Source organism: Sylvia atricapilla, chromosome W, assembly GCF_009819655.1.
Source record: "Sylvia atricapilla isolate bSylAtr1 chromosome W, bSylAtr1.pri, whole genome shotgun sequence".
Lineage (NCBI taxonomy): Eukaryota > Metazoa > Chordata > Aves > Passeriformes > Sylviidae > Sylvia > Sylvia atricapilla.
The window spans coordinates 11,056,286-11,077,940 of NC_089173.1; the positions used below are offsets into that span (position 1 = coordinate 11,056,286).

Here is a 21,655-nt window from a genome sequence, read left to right on the forward strand (position 1 = left end):
TTTCTATTCTCTATAAAAACAGGTCAACGATGAAGAAGTACAATTAGCAGGAAAAAAAACTATTAATATTCATCTCAGCATAGCACCAACTTGCACAATTATAACCTGAAAGAAGTTAATTCTGAAAGAACTTAATTCAAGTTTACCTCCTCTTGGACTCCAGCTGTATTTGTCAGTTTGTTTCCATCTGTGATGGTAATCAAAATAGATGGCTCCAAAAAGAACGGATTCCTTCCCTAAAGACAAAAGCACAAGAATGATAAGAGCAACCTTAACACACAGGCTTAGAGGCTTGTACTTTTGTCATTATAAAATAAACAGTAAGATAAGCAATCTTTCAAAATAATCCTGTAATTTTTTAAATAGGTGTGGAACCACACAAGATGGGCTACTCCTGTGTGTCTACAGTTAGGATATTCATACTCTGCTTCTTTGCACTTCAGTAAAGAAAAGAAATGCCAGCATTTTCCAGGGACTTTTCAGTAGCCATAATAAGAAAAAAAGAGTTCCCAGTTCAAGCTCTTACACAGAGCTATCCAACATTAAAAAAAAAAAAAAAGTTAAATGCAAAAATGAACTTGAACCACCAAAATCCCTCACCAACTATAATTTAAAAAAACATAGAAATATAAAAGACAGAAGACTATAAATAGATTTGTTACCTGTCCATAATTGTCTATTCCAGACACTAATCTATTGAGATTTAACAAGTCAAACGATGACCTGAGTGCCTGACCAAGGGTTGTTAGTCCTGAAGCCTGAAGGTTTTTCAGTTCATTCATGAATGTTGTGTGGTTTTCCTTCCATCCAGCCTGTTACATAAAACAAAAGCTTATTTAGTTATTCTAGCAGCAAACTGCAATCAACTGCAAGTTGGTATTTCTCTCTCTTCCCAACAAAAATTAATTATATTCCTGATTAACAGATGCACCGCACCATTTATATGCTGCACACACCTAATCCAGGTATGCACAACTTGATGTGAAACATGGTTACACCTACAATGGGAGACTCAAGAAACACGCTGCCAAACACCGGAAAAACTTTGCATTACCATGAAAATTGCTGTAGAGATGATGCTGTTAACAGAAGCATTTGGATTCAGCATGTGAATATTGTTTTAGGAGAAACTGCCAAGTTTCGAAATCAGAAATGCAGCTGCCAAAGTAACAGCAAGGGTAAAACCAAGATAAAAGCAGCATAATGTCACTGACTCTTCTGGCATATACCCATTCCCTTTTTGTTTTTTTTTTCCATAAATTAAGTCTGGAAGGAAAGAAAGGAGCGGCTGCAAACTCCCTATGTAAGAACCAAATCACTGTTTAGTGTCTCAGTTTAACAGCTTAAAATTTTGGAGGTCTTTAAAAAAGTTATTGCTGACAAAGCCTAGGGATCAAAGGAACAACAAGTGATGTGGATGGATCAGTCCAACCAAGCACTCTGGACCCTCTAGTAAGCAGGCCCAACAGGTGTGATTCTCATACCCTTCCCTTAAAAGTGGTTTGCTGCACAGTTGGGAAGCTATTTTAGAAAAGATCAGCTCACAGGGAATTGGTACAGGATTTAAAGATGCCTCAGCTAAAACAACCAAAGCTTGGAAGTCCTAGATATTCCCATAACTCTCAGTCTTGCTATTAGACCATACTCTCCAAGCCACTCCTGCAGCAAGCAGTTATTCACCCAGGCTCACTATCATCGGGCACCAGAGACATTCCTGTGCTATGCAGACATGGAGAGGATCATTTCAGACAGCCTGACTTTTGCTGAGACAACCTCTGAGCAACACATCTTCCAGTGAAGCAGGTTCTCCTCCCCGTGCACTGGGCTCAGCAGCAACCACCTGCTGGCTGTGCCAAGCTGTGCAAGAACACGAGAGGACAGGATTTTCCTGTGTTTTTTTAAGCATCTCTATCCCATTGCCAACCTTTAGTACACACTGAGGGCTCTATAAATGGTCTTAGGATAGACATGTTCAGAACCATAAAAATGTAAGAATTGAGTGGAAAGGACATGTGATGACCAATACTTCTGTTGAGTTGACAAGCCTAAGATGGGTAGGTTTCTTTTCAGAATGGAGAATTATCATAAGACGATACAACAAAAGCATTTTGGTCAAGTTTAGCTCCCTTAACCGGTTCTTCAAGCTTGAGATTAATGCAAGGGATACAAGAGAGAAAACTCTGCAATGGGGCAAAGAAAGAGCAGGCTTTCACCAAGACTGGTTCAGCTTTATGATTAAACTGCCCTGGAAGCTCAAAAGAACCAGGTAATTCTCAATAAAACACCATCAACACTCAACCACAACTTAAAATATAGCATCTCATCAGCAGAGCCACAGCAACCTCCCACACCTCTGCTCAGCTCAAAGCAAAAATGAAGTGCAAGCATAGGGTCACTGTTTTGGAGTAAAAGTGACTTAATTAATGGTATTTTTTCAGAGTGAAATAGCACCAAATCCCAACAAGATGATTTGTCTTATCCTAAAAAAGCTTCTCTTAAACAATTTTAAGTGAACAGTTACCAAAATTGTTTTGTCTGATTTCTATGGACCCATACACATAGGTGAGACTGCTCCCTTTTGTCTGGCAAAAACACCCATCAATGAGTCCATCAATGAGTTCATCAGTGTTCTTGGGAACAGCCAGGCTGGAGTTCAAAAAGTGTTTTCCAGCAGAGACCATTTGTGTTAGTTGCTGCAAAAGGACATGGGGGAACAAATAATTTACAAAGGAAATACTATTCCCAGTCTACATTTCTTGACTTGAACTCCAATGAATTTAGGAGTATTCTTTATAAAATAAACAGTAAGAGTCTTCAGTGATATTTGGAGATTCTGCTATTTTCCCATTGTGAAAATGTTTGCTCAGCTTCCAGCTCTCTGTTTGATCTTGCTGCAGTGTGGTCAACTGCCTGCAAAATAAAACAAGTACCATTTCCCCAGGCAGAAGTAGGGAAGCTAAAGGTACAAGGAGCAGCTAATCACCAATGGTTGGCTGTCCAAGAAAACTATTTTTCATCTTACAGCTCTCACAGGATCTTTAAAGATAAAGCCAAGGAGAACTGTACCTTTGAAATAAACAGAGTAAAATGGAAGAACTTCTCATAATGAGAATAAGAGCAGCAAATGCAAGATTTCCATATCCAGTTCTAAATAAAAGTCTGATTAATGTACTGCATTCTCTATCTTATCCTCAAAAAAAGATTCTTGAATCAAAAACATTTAAATCAATGACCAGAAAGTCTATTTCTGTAAAATGTTTTTCTCCAGAAAGACTCAAGTCAATGTATACAATGAAACATGTATTTCAGGGACAGAAACTCCAGCCCCAAAGAAGCCTGTACATTCTCCTTTCCATATATACAGTAGGAATATTCTTAGGGCAAAACAGAGTCAAGTACCCAACACCAAGCAGATGCACAATGAATTTACATTAAAGTGATTAAATAATAATACCTCCTAAATTCAAAATACTGCCACTGCATACAAAAAACCACTGGCTCTATTTCCATAAGAAACACTAACAACAACAACAAAAAAAAACCCAGCCAAAACACCATAACCTTAAAGGATCAAACACAAACATATTCCACAAAACTACATATCCTCTACAGGTCAGTAACTAAGAAGTCAGAACGGAATATTAGTTATTTCAGTTGTTTATGAACCAATTTGAACAGTGAGAGTAGTTTCTTCTAATCTTCAGTATTACATTCCAACTTACTCACTTTTATGCCCAGAATTTATTAATAGCAATCTGAGCAGCCTTTACCTTGCCAGTATGTTACTGGCCTTTCCTTTGATAATTTATATGAACAAATAATTTTAGACTCTAAACACATACCAAAAGACTTTCAAAGATAGGAAAAAACAAGTACTAAAATCGAAAATCTCACCCTCTGCTTATGCCAACAACAGGCAAAAATACAGTAATTTGGCCTTCTGTATGCTCTGGATACCATCCTACAAACCACCCAGAGATTTGGAAGCATCACAGCACCTTCCAGCTCCTGGCTTCAGCCTTTAGGAGCAAATCATGCTGACAAGAAATAACATACTTAAAAAGCAACATTTTTCTCTAGTGACAGTTTTCAGACAAATCCGTGCCCTGCTCTATATTTCACCGCACAGCTACAGAAGTATTTCAGCTGCTTCAAGAAGCAGGTAAGGTCAAAACAGCTTATTTTGGCAGCAGAAAGGCCCAGATTAACAAGAATTCAAACACCAAGGTGAAAAATCCAGTGAAGAAAAGGAAGCCTTATTTAGACCAAGCAGAATCAGGACTAACTGAATATCAAAAAAACAAAGTTGAGCAGCAAAAGAAAATCTTGGTCAGAGTCAGTAGCTTAAAAATACCTTCAAGACTTAGGAGAAACAGAAGATTTTAGTTGCAAGAGACTAGAAAGAAAATCTTATAAAATGCTGTAGCAAGAGTTAAAAAACAAAACCAAACTACTCCACCATACCTTTATCATATAAAAGGGGGCAATATCGATGTACAAGTAAAACAGTACCAAGTTTTGAACACGTGTAACACACAGGTCTTGAAATCTCAGCTACAATGGCTTATCAGTCAGGTTTACTGGTCTTATTTTAGTTTCTTCACTGGTTGATTGTTGGTTTGTTCTGGCTTTGATTTGTGCTGTGCTTTTTTTCTTTTATTCCTTCCAACTTATTTCTTGGCACAGTTTGGTCAGCTGGTAAAAAAAAAAAAAAAAAAAAAGGCCAAAGAGCCAAAGGCTGGGCATTTAGCACACAAGAATTCCAGGTCCAAAGCAGTTCCCAGTTTTACCAGCTCCAGGAAGTCCAGGGATGTGGTGCTTTGGAGGCTGCAAGTCTTAGTCTTTAGAGCTTCTAATAAGCAATGCCTTAAGATTGAACTACATAGCTTATTGTTCACTGGACTGCTTTCAGATCTAATTAAAAAACTGTAACATTACTAAAATAATCTTCCAAGAAGACAATTTGCAATCCTGCATGCCAATCACAACAGCCTGTGTAACAGTAAGTACTCAATATTTAGTCAAACATACAGATTTTTAAGAATTCTGCTAATGTTTCCCTAAAAAGAACAACTGCATTTCAGCTGTTACAACTTGTTTGAACTACTTAAGTTTCTCATTAATTCAAGCTATTATTAAATACACCCATCTTAGGAAAACAGACTACCTTAAGACAACATGCCTGTGGCATCCTAGCTTGTCAGTGGCAATCATTTGGAAAAAATAAGGTAAGAAAAAAAAATCCAGCTGTTGCAATCTGAAACCACTCCTGCTATGGAATTTCCAAGTACCACAGGAAGACAGTGAAACCAGCAGAGCATTTTGCCTCCCAAATCACCAGAATGATTCATTTTAAAATTACCTTTCTGTTCACTGGTGACTGTACACATGATCACAACTCAGACCTGCTCATGTCTTGAGCCAAAGTCAAGCAGGTGTTTCTTTTGTACAGAAGTGAATTGTTCTTTTGGACACCCTACAATGCAAGGGGGCTGCTTCCCAAATCCTGAAATATCTTCACCTCTGTAATGTCCTGAACCCAGCCCCAGCACTGCTCAGTGGATCCTGCAGCAGGGAATAACTTCCTCCGTAGCCTTGAGCTTTCCTGCCTGAGTGCTGGCAACTTTGGGATAGGAGCTATAGCAAGCCAGGACTGTCTTGGTCAGCCCAGTTCTGTCACAATAAAACTCAGCAAACACGGAGAGGGAGAGGTCCCGGCATCATGTGTCCGTCTGCCCCCGAATGACAGAGTAAGGCCGCTTATCAGTACACAGCCAATGCCTATGCTACCCCCACACGTTTGATTTGTTGTTCAAAGATTTGCTAGTTAAAAATAGCACACAAGAGAAGAAAGGCACTGACCACACTATGAACACCAAATACATTTTTATTTAAGATTTTTCACGTCCTAAAATTATTCAAAATCATATGACCTACTAATTTCATCCTCACAAATGTTGTCTGTGTAAATGGGGCAGGAAAAGAGCTCTAAGAGACACTTACAGACATTGACTCCCCTCCAAATACTTATGAATGCCATTTTCAAGGCAGCAGAGCTCTCAGGTTTTCTGTACCTTTGGCTGCAAAACTCTTCTCTCGTTTCAGCAACTTCTACTCTCTAGTTTGTTCTGTGCAACACATCAGTCCTTTCACTGCACAGCATTAAACAGCCCATAGCAAAGAAACTCCCAAGATCAATTCTCTTTTTTTCTTGGCACAGGAGAGCAGCACAGCACCCACCTCTCATGTCTGAGATCAGCACAGAATGATACTGGCACACAGGTCTGGAACCAGCTTATCACTGAGGGGTGCTGAACACAGGGTGCAGCCAGGGCTCACTGGTTGCTCCAGAGGTGCCTCTTGTTGTCTGCTGTGAGACCTGCCTAACAAAGGACCCTCCTTCTCAGTTCTCACCTGAGAAGTATTTTAGCAGGTAACCAATTCACAGGTTTAAACTACTCCCGAAATAATCCCACAGAGCAGTCAAGTACAGTGAAGAGTCTACAGAAGCATCACTTGGTCCTCCTTACATCAGAGCTAGTGAACACCAGGTCAGAGTGTCTTGGCTAAGTATTGTAAATAGTAAGTTAATTGTTTCTGTCTGTAAAGTTATTTCTACTGCCTTTGTAGGACACTCAAACTGAACACTATCCATCAAAAGTGCTTCTTTAAATCCAGTGGGGACTTTTTGAAATTTTAGTTTTTTAAAAAGCCCTTAAATTCCAGTCAAATATAACATTACAAATGTTTAATATGCATAAAATGTCTCCAAGAGACCAGAGATGCATAAACTGCTTTAAAACATCTTTAGAAAAAAACACATCTTAAAAAAGAAGACACTGGAGTAGATGATTCCTTGGATCCCACATAGCTGATACACTCTGACACCAGATTTTTAGCAGAAAGCTGTCACTTTGCACACCCCTCTATCTCCATCCAGCTCCAGGCACAATTCTTCATTTTTCTCTGGGACACACTATGTACCTTGATAACAGAGAATCTCTCCTCCCCTCACCCACACTATTTTTCCCTACACAGCTGGAAACAGTGCAGGGAAGGTGTCCTGCACCTCCAGGCTCGTGGGCAGTGCACACAGTGGGCTCGTGGGCAGTGCAGGGCAGCTGTCCCTTGGGACACCACAGCCACACTATGACCCCTCCTGGACACTCATGTTTCACTTCCCCTCAATGCAATCCAGGCCTTGCACTCCAAGGAAGGGCTGCAGTGTGAACTGAGATGCCCAGAAGATCCCCATCAATTGCACATTTCTAAGTTGAACTCTCCTGTACCTGGACCCATTAGACTAAATAATTTCTAAAAACAGATCAAACCATTTGGTCTTCTAAAGCACATTAGTGAATGTGAAGAACTGCATTCTAGCACAGTATCTAAGTGCCAGTTTTTATTACAGGCAATCATCTACACAGAAAACTATTTCATCTTGTATAGAAAGAAGTATTTCTTCATGAAACCTTAAAAAAAAAAAAAGCTCAGTCAAACTACACCATGCAGTTCACTGTCCTTTCAAGATTACTTTACCATTAAATAAGATACAGAAATGCTTTTCCTTCAAGAAGAATTCAAGATGTTTATGTTAAGAACAACTCAATCTTTAAGTACAGCATCCCTGCAAAACACTAGCAGCGAGGTTCTTTAGCTCCAGTTACAAAACAAGTACTGGGGCCTTTTGTTAATATCAGCATTTAGAGAGAAGCAGCACCTTCTATAGGAATGCCAAATGCAGATGCTGTATGAAAAACTCAAAGCTGGAAACTGCTTGGAACCAAGGGATAAGCAATGCCAAGCAGAAAGAAAAAAGCCTACACTACCTTTTTATTACCTGCTGCTCCTGCTTCAACCCATCTCTGGAATTACCTTTAAGGTCAACAGTATTTCATGTATTTTTACAGTTACTCTCACTGCACTTTTTCCTGTACAAGGATAAAAGGAAACGTGAAGAAAGGAAAGTATAAATACCCAAGAGATCATGGTATCACCCTGTTCCAAAAAGCATTCTTATTTAAACAGAAAAACACTATCCAGTTAAAAAAGCACCTATCTCTGAGGAACACTCAAGAAGCCAGGATATTTCAGTACAGAGCTGAACCAGAACAAACTACATTTCACAAAACAGCTTAATGGAGAGGGAACACAGAAGTAATCACAGTTTGCAGCCTTAGCACAGTAAGCATAACAAGAGGCTCCATGCTCCTGTTCAGCAGCAGAGCAGTCATTTCAGAAATAACATTATAGGTGCATCTTATCCAAACACTGTAGAGAGGGCAACTGCTGAAATGTGGAGGTTTCAATCAAAGATTTTCAGCTACTCACAGCGCCTGTTTCTCTTTCAACCTATCAAATACGCTTTCAATACCAGTCAGCTCCAGCTCTGTCTTTCTCCTGGTCCCTTCCTACACTCAGCATGGCTGGAGAAGTCATAAGGAATAAAGACAATAACTAAGAGGTTACAGAGTAGGTGCTATCAACACAAGGGATTCCTCACTGCACATTTTTGGAAATCAAGTGGAAGAGCATTACTGATGATACTCTAGCTTTACAGCCCAGAGAGCTGAAACAACACATTATGATTCATGTTTATTTTCCAAACTGCCACAGTCCTTCCTTCCAAAAGCACATCACAGAACTAGAGCAGCACACCAGAGTGCTACAGGTATTGCAAATTTACTTCAAAACTCAAGAAGGTAAATCTAGGAGTCATCTAATCACCAGCTTTCCTCAATTCATGTCTGAAATGCTGTTCAAGGCACGGCTGAGGAAAAGAAATAGTTGCCCCTGGCCTGGCTGAGGTGGAATGTTTGCTAAGTCTTGGAGGACTGGTATGCATTTCCATGGGAATGGAGTGCAAGAACAATGGAACTGGCCACAGTGGACTGAGCCAAGGCTACTTGCCCAAACTGGTCTGTCCGTACCAGAGTACGGACATGTACGGTGTGCAGCTTGTCCCTGAGCACCCAGCCTCAACACAGGTGGTTCCCGCTCTGGCTCTGTGCCCCTCACTTGGCCTCAACACAGGTAGCTCCTGCTTTGGCTTTGTGCCACTCGCTTTGGTTCCCTCCTTGACAAACCTATAAAAACCCTGGAGACCCCCACTCACTTTCGTGTACACCCCACTGGAGAAGATCGTGTCTATAGGCATCTCGGCCTCGAGGACTCGTCCCTCCACGTTGGTAGCTATAATCCCCTTCCCCTCTTTTTCTATCTTTTCTTACTATTCTTTATTTCTCTCCCCACTATCGCATTTTGGTGGCACTAAATAAAGGTGCATTTTTGTTGAATAAACTGAGTTGTCCCCTGCTGTGACTTTTGCACTCTGAGATCCTTAAAAAGGACCATCAGGTCCCCCGCATATGTTTGTGGACCCTGACAGCCTGGCAGCAGCTAAAGGCACCAAGTGTTCTCCCTCAACAGATGCACATTCTCCCACAAAGCAGAGCTTAACTTTTTTTTTTTTTTTTAATTAAAACTCACTGGCCGAACCATTAACAAGCTATGAAGACCAGTGCTAATGCATTATACTCACTTAGAAGCAGAGCATGGCAACACCAGCTTAACCACACTGTAGATCTTCGTTTTCTGTCCAATTAATTGCTCAACAACATCCATCTTACCAAGACTCTTACTTTTTTAAATATTATTTCCCATGTTTAAGATTTTAAAAGCATCTGTGAGAACACAGAAAAATCAACAATTGCCTTATCTTTAAAATGTAAAATTAAGGAGTTCTGAACTGTTCATTTTTTTAGTCTAGAATAACATTTAACAAATCTAGTGCTGCTTATTCTGAAATTTCCATAGATACACAAGGAAAGAATCATAACTGGGTAAATTGTGAGATAGAAAATTATAACAACAAAAATAATACAAGACTTGTTAACTTATCTGACAATAAGCAGTTCAAGTTTCAGAGATCCTTGTCAATCTCAGTTCTTACACTAAAAGAAATTTTGTTTTTTCAATACTTTGCAGTGAATATACAGATCAATACAAGTCTATGGGAAACTACAGATTCTGATCTGTACAATAACAGCCTCTTTACAAGAATGTACTTTTTCTTGGCACATTCCTAAAACCTCGATCCTAGAATATGCTGCTTACAGCTGAAATTGATTGCTATGTGTTTAAGTATTCTGAAATTAGTCAGAAAAAACACAAAGCAAAAAAATTTCTTTCAATTATTGCCTGCTATATTTTGGGGGGCTGTAAAAGCACAGGAGTTACATTATTAAGAGGTGCACTGTAAGAATAAAGTTTAAAAAAGAACAAAAAAATTCCAAGACTCAATCTACATGAGTGCATTACTTACATTACTGAAGTGACAATCTGCATTTAAAATTCAGAACAGCACCAGCTGCTCTTTCCATTGGTTTTTGGCGCTTTTTTTTTTTGTTTGCTTGTTGGTGTTTTTTTGTTTGGTTTGGTTTTTTGGTTTTTTTTTTTTTTTTTTTTTTTTTTTTGGGGGGGAAGGGGTTGGTAGCCTATGTTATTAAATAAAATCAAGGACACAGTCATTCAAAATACAGACAGTGAAGAGAATCACTAAGGCTGAAGCCATCTGGAACCTTCTGACAGGGCTCTTGGAGTTGCACTGCTCCTCCCTCCAAAAGCACTCAGCTCCAGATTACAGGTCACACGGTACAGAGCATTCTTTTTCCCCACTGGATCCCAGCTGCCTGAGGTATGAGGATACTGTAAGAGACAGCACTAAGTTACATCTTTTCTAGATCACAGCAAGCTCAAAACATCATTGTTGCATTACCACTGCAAATCACAGTTCCTCCTGGCAAGCTGTTATAAAATATGCAAGGGTGAACAGGGTAGAAGATTCTGCAATCTTAATTACCTTTTTCCACTGTTAAAATGCAAGCCAATCAGCACATAATGCTATATTAGTTCTCACCAAATTTAAAAAGAACTCTAATATTCTCAAGTTATCACAGATGTACTTTGTGCACAGTTTTAGCCACACCACAGAACCAGGGTACAAGGCCCAGACTCTTTTACATCTCTATGCCAACAAAAAATACATCTTTTGAAAACCTCCTAAGTGAAACTAAAAATAATAACAGCACAAAAGGGGAAGAGGCAGACCATAAAGATTCTATGTGGCAGGAATCACCAACTCCACAAAGCACTTTCCTCCTTACAGAACATCTCCCTACAAAAATACAACTAAGGAGATCCAACTCAACTGTTTGATCCCACATTTTAAGCTTCAATTTTTAAAATAAAAGTGACCTTTGCACTGAGGATGAGTTAAGCCTCTTAATGCAAACATATCTACTTTTGTCTAGTTTATCCTGTAGTCTTAAGGGCTTCCATCTTTGAATGTGTCCAAGCCCAAATAAAGAACCAAACAAAAAGATGAAAATATAAATTGCTATAGTGGCTATGAACAACAGATGATGGTTTCCATTCAAGGCCTCTGGCATCTCATCTTTTGTACAGTACAAAGCAGAAACCTATCTCACGTGAAAAAGCAAGCTTTTACTTTGCAGATTCCTGTAGGAGCAGAACCATTTAAAATATTTCATTAAGAATTAACCTAGCAACACACAGTCACCCTTCCATGAAGAAAGGCAGCAGGTGAAAGCAAAAGTTCAAGTACTTAACAACTTCAAAATTATAATAATAAAAAGGACAGCTAAGCAGAGTTCAGTCCCTCATACCTATCAAGAAGTTAATTTCTGAACTGTCCTTCCATTTAAAAATATTCCTTTAAAAAATTTAACCACCACCTTTAAGTTCTTGCATGAGTTAGATTTTTTACAAAATACCTCAATGTCAGAAGGCATAAAACTATTCCTTTTAGAAGAATGAATCACCGTTATTATTACTAGTTTGGTTTTTTTAAAAGCAAAAGGTACATTACTTTTCACAAAATTCCTCATTATAATGTTCTGTCCTTATTACACCAGTTCCTGGAAGAGGATGCTCACTACAACTCACAACCAGGACACAAAGAATAAGACTGCATGTTTAAAAGCATTTTAATGTGTTTTACACTATCCAATATTATGTTTCTCAGGAGTGGAAATATGCTTTTTAAAAGGACACTTTCTATAGGAATCAATTTAGTACCTTTATAAGCTAAAAGGGGCAACAATACTTCCTTGCTTGCTGCAGGGATGTCAAGTGATTATTCCTAAGATTTTAGTAAAATAGATTTTTAGATGCTTTCAGATTCTGAGAGACATGCACTGCAGTGTGTAAAATACAAACCTACCATCTGCACCAACAAGAGCCTTCTGCTACGGCCTTACTTATCCAATTTCAAAATAGATGCCTAATTTAAAAAAAAAAGGAACACTTTGTACACATTCTTCAGTCAGACTTAAGTGATGAAGCAGTTAAATCAAAAGGAGCATGTAAAAACTGATGGTTATTCACAAACAGTATCAAGTCGATTTTGTTTTGCCTTCAAACAAAACTAGACAATCAGGATTTGTATGAGTGTTCTTTAAACAACTGACTTCTGTTGCTCTTCCTTAAGTCACTGTGTTTAACAGAGGAAAAGCAATTGTTGGCTTTAACCTGCCAGTCACTTCTGCTTGAAGACAGCCTTCTGAAAACACAAATTTCACAACAAAGCCTCGAACAAGCACTGTGGAAGATGTGGAGAGGTGTGTGTGTGCAGTACTTCCCAGGCAATGGAAGATGTTGGTGCTCAGAAATAAAAATACTGCTGTAACTGACCCAAAAAGTGTATAGTGGCAGAACAGGAATGGTTCTCTCTCCACTGAACAGGTACAGAATATAGTCTCCTGAATTAGTTATCAAGAATAGACACTGTGTGTACTGTTTACATTTCATCCAGTCCCTCAGTACTACATTCAGAACCTTTTTTCCCTCCCTTTCCAACAGTGCCTGGCTAGTAGGTTCCCTAAGCATGTACATTATTAACAGCATAACTGGAGAGAAAGATAGGCCTCTCCCACTGACCTCAGCTTTCTTTCCCTTTTGCACCTCTCAGATAGCAGCTTCCCTCTTGCCCCTGCAGCTGCTATCTGCCTTGCACCAAAAATTCTGCCTGCACACCCCACTGCCAGCTTGCAAACCTCCAAGTGTATTCCCAGCTGTTCACACCACTTCCTCCACAGCACAGATCAGATCACCAAGCACTCATGCTTGCCATAAGTCCGACCTTTTACATATAAAACCCAATGATTTTCAGTGTCTCAAGGTTCCTGTAAAAACTTAATCAACTTAGGCTTATTCTGTGGATCTGCAACAGTTAAGTTCATTAGGTATTCCTCTGGTTTTCTTCCTTCACAAAAGTGAAAAAACAGACTAATGTGTTTCCTAACACCTCAGGCAGCATTCCTGCAGATCTTTGCTTCAAACCCAACAGGTTTCACGGTTGGGTTTCTCTTTCTCCCTGCAGCTCAGGGTCAGGAGCTCTGATCTAATTTCTTCCAGAAACAGACAAATAGATCTCATATCTCTTTCCGCAGCGTAGCCTATTCATTTGCCTCTGCCCTGTGTAGAATGAGTGGTAATCGGTTCAATTCTGCAGCAGCACAGGTTCTCCATGAAAGCTAAATTTAAAAATGCTGGCAGAAGCTTCTGTGCCACTGAAATAAAAGACAGCAAAGTTAGTCTACTTGAGTGTGACCTTAAGAACTCCCAGTTTTGAAGCACTATTTCAATATCATAAATGAACAGGTTATTTACATACAATAAATACTCTACAACAGATGTTTTAAAAAGCCTTCTATGAATTCCTACTCCAGCCTCTCAGATATCCCACTCAACTCCAGAATTTCAGCAGAATAAAGAAGAGGTTGCTCAGAGTCCATCATGAAGAGCTGCTTCCACAAGGAAGCTATTTAGCACTGAAACATATGTTCAGGCTAGCAGGGAACAGCAGTGGAACTGGAAGGCATCCTATCCATCAGTCCCAATTTGCACATTTCAAACAGCGCAGTGTTTCACACACACTGTATAAAGTAATTTGAGCTACTTCTTAGACAGCTATGTACACATTTCTGCACTCAAATTCATGGAGCCTATTTCTGCAGTGCAGTCACAGCTGACTCTTGAATTCAGTATAACACAACAGAAGGAAGAAAAATATGTATTTCAGAATATAACTACAGTTCTTTCAGTCCTCTCACTTGTGACCAGATCATTTATGAAGGTCAGACAATAGAGTCTCACAAAAACATAAATCAGAAGTCATATTTCTGTGACCAGATCATAAACAATACTCCTCGAGCCCCGAGAAAAGGCTGTATCACTGCCAGCAGCCAGATATCAGTCACAAGAGAACAGGGCAGTCCAGTTAATTAGTAACTTCACATAAGGCCACCACTGTGTCTTTGGTCTGGGCCTGAACTCGCCAATTGCAGCCCAAATCCACAAGCTAACCACAAACTGCAGGATGTGAGGTTTCACAAAAACTGAGAATGGAAAAAATAAATGAAGAGTTAAGCCTTGCTTTCCTTTTCAAAAACTCTTTAGGTTAAGATTTTGGCATGAGCTCCATTTTCAGACAAATCTAGATAGATCTTGCTGAAACATCAACACTGGAAAATAGGAAAAGCTTGGGAGAAAAGGGCAGGTGAGAAGTCTGTTCTCTTTTCCCTGTACTTTTACTCTAGCACCATTACTTCACAAAAAAAACCCAAACAAAATGAAATGGCTTAAGATTCTGCCCAGTTACACCACAGCATGTGCTTACATACAGAGAAACATCTATATTTGACAGAGGATGCTGAAATTTGTGATTAAAAAAAATAAATCAACTGGGTGAATATATGAAAAAAGCCACAGAAGACCATGAGGGCCATAGCAACAGCTCATCACAGGCCCCTGACCTGCAAACCGTGGGAGCTCGGGAAGCACTGTGCAGAACTGTCAGTCAGGAACACGCCTGCCCTGCTCCCACCCTCCTGCCCAGGCATTCCGGATCAGCCACATTGTGCAGGAAGGGATGAGAAGGGTGGGGCTGCCACACAAGGCCTGGAGGTGCTGCAGCACCAGGTCACAACATGACTGGGATGGAGCAAGATCCAGGTTCTAGCAAGCCATGGACATGAATTCCTCAAAATAAGGACACATCAGTACTGTATTCCTTGAATAGGACAATGCATTTCTCTTAGCCAGAAAGCCAGGAACATCAAACACCCTGCCAGGCAGCAAGGCTGTTCCATTTTTCTTGCCCAACTGGATACACATTGGGAATAAATTCCTTCCATACCTAAATTTAAGCACTAGTGTTTTAACAGTAATAGACATCTTTACAAAGGTACTTTACTATACATGTTATTACCTTCCCATGCGTGCCAAATACCCAAAATCAGATACCCAAATACCAGAACAGACTGGCTCACTTCCATGTTAATGTCACTAAGACAGACTCACTTGATAGCACCCTACCACAATTTTAATCTAAAAAATACAACAAATACATTAGGCTTTCTTACTTCATGAAATAACATACTAATTTTCCCTCCTAGTTCATAAAATCAGAGTTTGACCCAACATCCAATGGAATGTACAGGTACTTTTCCACTGACCTATACAGGATCACATCACTTGACAATTACAAGGTTAATACATTTTATAATATGCTTTTAAAATATTAAATATTTGTCTCTTACTGTAAAGTATTTTGGAAACAAAGTAAGACTTATAAATTGTTGCACCATAATTGCTGTCACAAATCACCACCTATACATTATATAACAAATAGGTGCCAAACAGCTGACAAGGTTCCAGAGGCATCTGCTGCCAGAGTGGGGCTGAGATTCCTGCCATCCCCATCTTCCTGTCCCCACCTTCCCAGGACACTGCCCTGACTCCTCTTTAGATACTTGTCAGCACAGCTCTTTGCAGAGCACCACTGCAAACTGAGACTAAATAATTCCATTTCTAAAAAAATGGCACAGAGAGCTATAAGCAGTCAAACAGAAGCAACAGGTCCTGTAAATAATTTCGAACCATCTATATTAGACAGTTTCAAAAACATCACCTTACTTTCACAGATTTTGGCAAATCATTTGTGCAAAAGGATGATCCTTCCACTCAGCACAATACAATACATATGTGTAATACTTTCTTGATATATTCTTGTCCATCAAAAGTGAATCAGTGCTGTTGGTTTGAAATACCTTAATGCTACAGGCAAACAAATTCCGAAACAAAGCAACCTAAAGCACGTATCTCAGCTACTCCTGCTCCAAAGCTCAAGTTCCTGTAATTCCTCTGCCTCCTAGGTGGTCTCAACTCCACCACCAGATTATTTCCCTCAAGTGCTTCACTGGCAAACTATCTGAGAGACTATTTAATTTAATTAGTATAAATCAGAAAGAAAACAAGAGGATAAAGCAGCCACTGCTGCATTCTTGGAAAGCAAGCCTGCAAAATACATTCACTTGCCAAGTCTGTTTTCACCTTTTCTAGATCAAGAGAAATGAAGTATTTAACTGCAGCAGCATTAGCAAAGAAACTAGATTTTATATCTTTCACAAACATGTTCTGTAAGACACAGAATCTGGCCTAGACCAGGAAGTTTTCCTGGCACAACTGTGATTGTTTGAAAACACAATGGAGGGAACATCATAAATACCAGTGCAGGTCTTGAGAACAAGTCTTCAAACAGGAAGTCATCACTGCTGTGAGGCTTTCTCTGCTCAAGGAACAGACATAATGAGAGCCCAATAACACTCATTTATGCCATGAAGTCTTTATGCAATAGTTGAGCTGCACTTGTGATCATAATTACTATAATCAGGTATTTATTGAATCAGCAGCCTGTTCCTAGAAAAGTTACTAATTTTTGAAAAAATATTTTAAGATTGTTAAAGGTCCAATTTAAAAACCAGCGTGCTAAAAGCAGAAATATACATTTTTAAGAAGAGACATGAGCAAGTTACAAGAACCACAATACTTTTCATTTCCCTTGGCTATTTAATGTATATTAAATATGACTGAATGCTATGATGGGTATCACAGCCCCATTTATTTCAATTACTATTTACTAAAACTGTGAACAGCCAGATGCTCATTAGCACATCAGAATGTACACAGATGCTCATTAAACATGAGGATCTTCCTCAGCAAATGAGAGTATAGATGTGGTAATAACCTGTAGCATAACCACACAGACCTCCAGCAGCAAAGTCATTTTTTTATTAAATCACCAGTATGCTTGCTGTCACTGCTGGGAGCAAGTTCATTTGCGAATCATAAGATACACTTGTAAAATATTTGACACAAAACCAGGAGAAAAGAAATCTAGAACACGAGAAATCCAGTTAACACTGGCATAACAAAGACTTGGGGTTTGCATCCAGCCACAAACACAGGTGGGGAAAATGGTATGTGCACTGTGTCTAAAAAACACCTCTCCTAGGCAGATGTAGGTTTCTTGACAGTAAGTTTCTATAAGTCAAGGATGATTTCAACTCACAGAAATTACTTCCACACCTTCTTCTGAGGAAATGAAAGATGCAATACCAAACAATAAATACTTACTCTATGACTTGTCATTTCAGAAAGCTGTGTAAATTTATTACTGATGAAAGGAGCCAAGATTCATAGCTCATGATAATTACATTTCCTCATTATTAAAGATGTTAAAAAGCTCACAGCACTAGTGAGCCCACCTACTTTTAAAGCATCTCAAGAAGTTCTAGCTGGGAGATCTAGAGAGTATTTTCCTTTCTTCTCTAGGATGACCAACAATGTATTTTGTACATGAACTTCTTTAGCCTTCATAGCATGGGTCTACAGCCCAACAGTTATGATAAGTAGTGTATTACTCTGAGCAAATATAGTCCGAATCCAGGACTATTCAGGAGGATTCTTAAACTCCCATAGCAATGCTTCCTGTGGCACACTTTACCTATTTCAAGTTAGGACGTTTCTATCAGCAAGCTGCAGCCTACAGCTTAAGGGATGCAGCACCACAATTTTTTTTTTTACTTTTGCCTGAACCTCGTGGTGCAGCCAATGCAATGAGAATGGCATGACCATACTTGCCTCAAACTCAAGGAATGAGAAAACAGGGACAAGAGGAGCCAGCCAGGCAGAGTTGTTTACTTTCAAGGAGGCCTAGGGCAAACCTCATCATTCTCTACAACTCCTATACAGGAGGCTGTAGTGAGATAGGGGCCAGTCTCTTCTGCTGTGCCTGCAGTGAGGACCAGAGAAAATGGCCTTAAATTGGGATGGAAGAAATTCATATTAGATATTAGAAAGAAAATTTTTATGATTCAGGAGGTCAGACTGTTTAGAGAGGTGGTGGAGTCACTGTCCCTGGAGGTGTTTAAGAGGCTGGCACTGGATCATGTGGTTTAGGAATTACAGTAGCAGTACTAGGTTGATGGCTGGACTTGGTGATCTTAAAGGTGTCTTCCAACCTTGATGATTTGATGGCTCCACAACCAGCTCACCACAACCCTGCACAGTGGCGGCTGCGAGCATCTTCCACAGAACTGGAGCAAGCTACCGTGTTCAGCAGGATGAACGGGCGCGGGGGAGGGGGACACACAACCCCAACACTGTGACTTCTTGAATCGCAGAGGCAGAAACAGCCGCGGGTGCTGTCCCACACCCACAGCCCACGTCAGGGTCGGGGCTCCGCGCTGCCCCTGCCCCTGCCCCGCGGCTGTGAGGGGTAACTCAGCCTGCCCTGCCCGGGCACGGCCTACCCCGCCCTGCCCGCGTGTCCCGGGGGTCTCAGGGCTGCGCGGGGCCCGAGCGCAGTGACGGCCCCGCCGGAGCCGCCGCCCCGCAGGAGGCGGAGCGCGGCCGCCCCTCGTTGCGCCGGGGCGGTGAATCACGGCCCGCCCGTCTCCTCCCTCCCCCCTCCATCTCAGCAGCGCCCTCAGCCTCTCCTCCATACAAAAGCAAAATGTCCGCCATCTTCACAGGGTGGCACTGCTGCTGCCGCCGCCAGGCCGGATGGGGCCGCGCCGCGCTACGGGCGGCCCCGCCGCGGAGCCGAGGCGGCCGGGGGGGGTCATTACCTTGATACAGTAGGGCGGCTCGTCGAACGTAACCAGCATGTACCTGTCGCCGCGGCTGGCCGGGTCCCGGGCCCGCAGCTGCGGAGAGAGCGGAGAGAAGCGGCGTGAGCGGGGCGACGGGGGCGGCGGCTCCCCCGGCGCCGCGCACTCACCTTCATGAAGATCTCCACGGCGCCCTTGGCGATGTCTAGGTAGCTGGTGCCCAGGTACGCCCGCTGGTTCATGGAGGCGGACGTATCTATGAGGAAGAGGAGGATCGGCATGGTCCAGGCAGAGCCCCGGCCGGCGGGCTCCCTGCGGAGGAGGCGCGACGCTCGCCCGCAGCTTGCTGAGCTCTAGCAGTACTGCCTAAGCTCGCCCGGACTCAACTTCTCTTCCCTGAGCCTCCACCAGCACCATGTGACCAGCGCGCACGCCATTGGCTGGCAATTATACCTACATTTGCATATTCATGGTGGCGCGCGCGCGCGCGGGGGACGGGGGGAAAGGAGGGGGAGCACGCGCCCGCCGCACCTGTCACACACACACAGCGCCCGCCCCGCCCCTCTGCGGGGTCCCCCACCCGGCCCCTCAGGCTCGGTCCCGGTCCCAATCCCGCCGTGTGCCTCCAGTACCTCCCAGTATCCGCGGCTGAATCACCGCGCCGCCGCCTCACCTCGGCCCGCGCAGCCCTCGATGCCTGGGCAGCCCCGCGGGGCTGAGGGGAGTGTGCAGGAGCTGTGTGCTGGTCCCGGGGAGCCGAGCGAAGCCTCTCAGCTGCTCACCCGGTGACTTAATCGCCCCCGTTCCTGGTTTCCAGAGGTTTCACTCAGGCACTAAATCCTCAGCTCCCCACGTGCGATCCTTTCCCAGGTCAGATGACAGCCATATCCCACAGGCAGTGCCTGGATCTGGGCATCACACACTGACAGGGCACCACAGTGTACCTGGATCAAGGCAGGATAGCAACAAATTAATTGTGGCAAAACTGAAAATACATAAACCCTGCAATATTTCCTACCACTCAGATAAAAAAAACTAAGTATTATCTGAAAGGAGGAGGGATCACAGAATCAATTAGCCTGGAGAGTCTCTGAGATCAAGTCCAACCAATGGCCCAACACCACCTTGCCAACCAGACCAGGGCAATGAGTGCCACGTTCACTCTTTCCTTAAACACCTCCAGGGATGGTGACTCCAGCACCTCCCAGGGCAGCCCGTTCCAATCTCTAATCACCCTTTCTGTGAAGAAATTCTTCCTAATGTCCAACCTAAACCTCCCTGTACAGCTCAAGCCCATGTCCCCTTGTCCTGCCGCTGGTTGCCTGGGAGAAGAGCCCAACTTGCACTTGGCTACAACCTCCTTTCAGGTAATTCTGGGGAGAAATAAGGTCCTCCCTGAGCCTCCTCTTCAAGGTGTCCTGCTCCAATGGGCTTGGCAGCCACCACCGACAGCAACTAGATAAGAGAAAGGAGATTGAGGAAGTATTTAGCACTGCCCAGGAAGAAAGGGACCTGGGGATTCTGGTCGATAACTGACTGAACATGAGCCAGCAGTGTGCCCAGATGGCCAAGAAGGCCAACGGTATCCTGGCCTACATCAGGAATAGTGTGTCCAGCAGGAGCAGAGAGGTCATTCTTCCCTTGCATTCAGCATTGGTGAGGCCACACCTTGAGTACTGTGTCCAGTTCTGGGTCCCTCAGTTTAGGAAGGACATTGAGACACTTGAGTGCATCCAGAGGAGGCAACGAGGCTGGTGAGGGGCTTGGAGCACAAGCCATATGAGGAATGACTGAGGGAGCCGGGGTTGTTTAGCCTGGAGAAGACTCAGAGGTGACCTTATCACTCTCTACAGCTTCCTGAAAGGTGGCTGTAGTCAGGTGGGGGTTGGTCTCTCTTCAGGCAGCAACTGACAGAACGACAGGACACTGTCTCAAGCTGTGCCAAGGGAAATATAGGTTGGATATCAGGAAAAAAATTTTTACAGAAAGGGTAATAAAGTATTGGAATGGTCTACCTGGGGAAGTGGTGGATTCACCATCTCTGGATGTGTTTAAGAAAAGACTAGATGTGGCACTTGGTGCCATGGTTTAGTTGAGGTTAGGGTTGGGTTGGACTTGATGATCCTGGAGGTCTCTTCCAACCTAATGATTCTGATTCTGAGTCCATTCAAGAATGCTTGTTTGCTTCCAGGAGTAAATCCAAAACATACAAAAGCAGCACTGCCAACATGAATCTTACTTTAAATAATAAAGAAACTGATAATATTTTCCAGTGCTTTTAAATTCAGAGGCTTTTTCCACATATTTTTCTGCCATTCATTTCAACAGCAGGCAGAATCAGTTTCAGTTCTCACTTCACTTTTTTGAAGTACTCGAACAATACTGTTGTTGCACAACATCATAGGTGCATTCTAATGCCCCATTACAAAGCATGATGAAATACAGATGTTGATAAAGACACCACTGCCCATTTTGATAAGAATAATCAGAGATGTAAACTCATTTAATTCAGGCACGTACTCATCCCTTTTGTCTCCAGAAAAAGCCCAACACCTGCACACATGCCCTGATACCCTCGCCCCTAGGGTCCGGCCCTGGCTAGCTGTGGACCTCGGGGGGAAATCTGGGCTAGGACGAAGATAAAAGACAAAGGCGCTCTTATTCCTCGTGGGAAACGG

At 42.1% G+C, this 21,655-nt stretch overlaps 1 protein-coding gene and 1 long non-coding RNA gene across 7 annotated transcripts in view; both read right to left on the reverse strand.

Annotated features, from left to right (window-relative positions):
• LOC136373288 (integrator complex subunit 6-like) overlaps positions 1-19,341 on the reverse strand; it is a 39,741-nt gene extending 20,400 nt beyond the window's left edge. The window contains exons 1-4 of one of the 6 annotated variants that reach the window (XR_010745614.1): positions 19,148-19,340; positions 18,996-19,073; positions 663-812; positions 147-236 (exon numbers count right to left, since the gene is read on the reverse strand). Coding sequence is in view for 5 of the 6 variants with exons in the window: in XM_066338189.1 (XP_066194286.1) it covers positions 147-236; positions 663-812; positions 18,996-19,073; positions 19,148-19,258 (429 nt within the window). In the remaining variant the exon portion in view is untranslated. Of the gene's footprint in view, positions 1-146; positions 237-662; positions 813-18,995; positions 19,074-19,147 lie in introns of all 6 variants that reach the window. The other 5 variants (XM_066338189.1, XM_066338185.1, XM_066338188.1 and 2 more) reach the window with 5 other exon arrangements.
• LOC136373300 (uncharacterized) overlaps positions 1-21,655 on the reverse strand; it is a 71,181-nt gene that overhangs the window by 26,943 nt on the left and 22,583 nt on the right. The gene's annotated exons all lie outside the window — the stretch shown is intronic.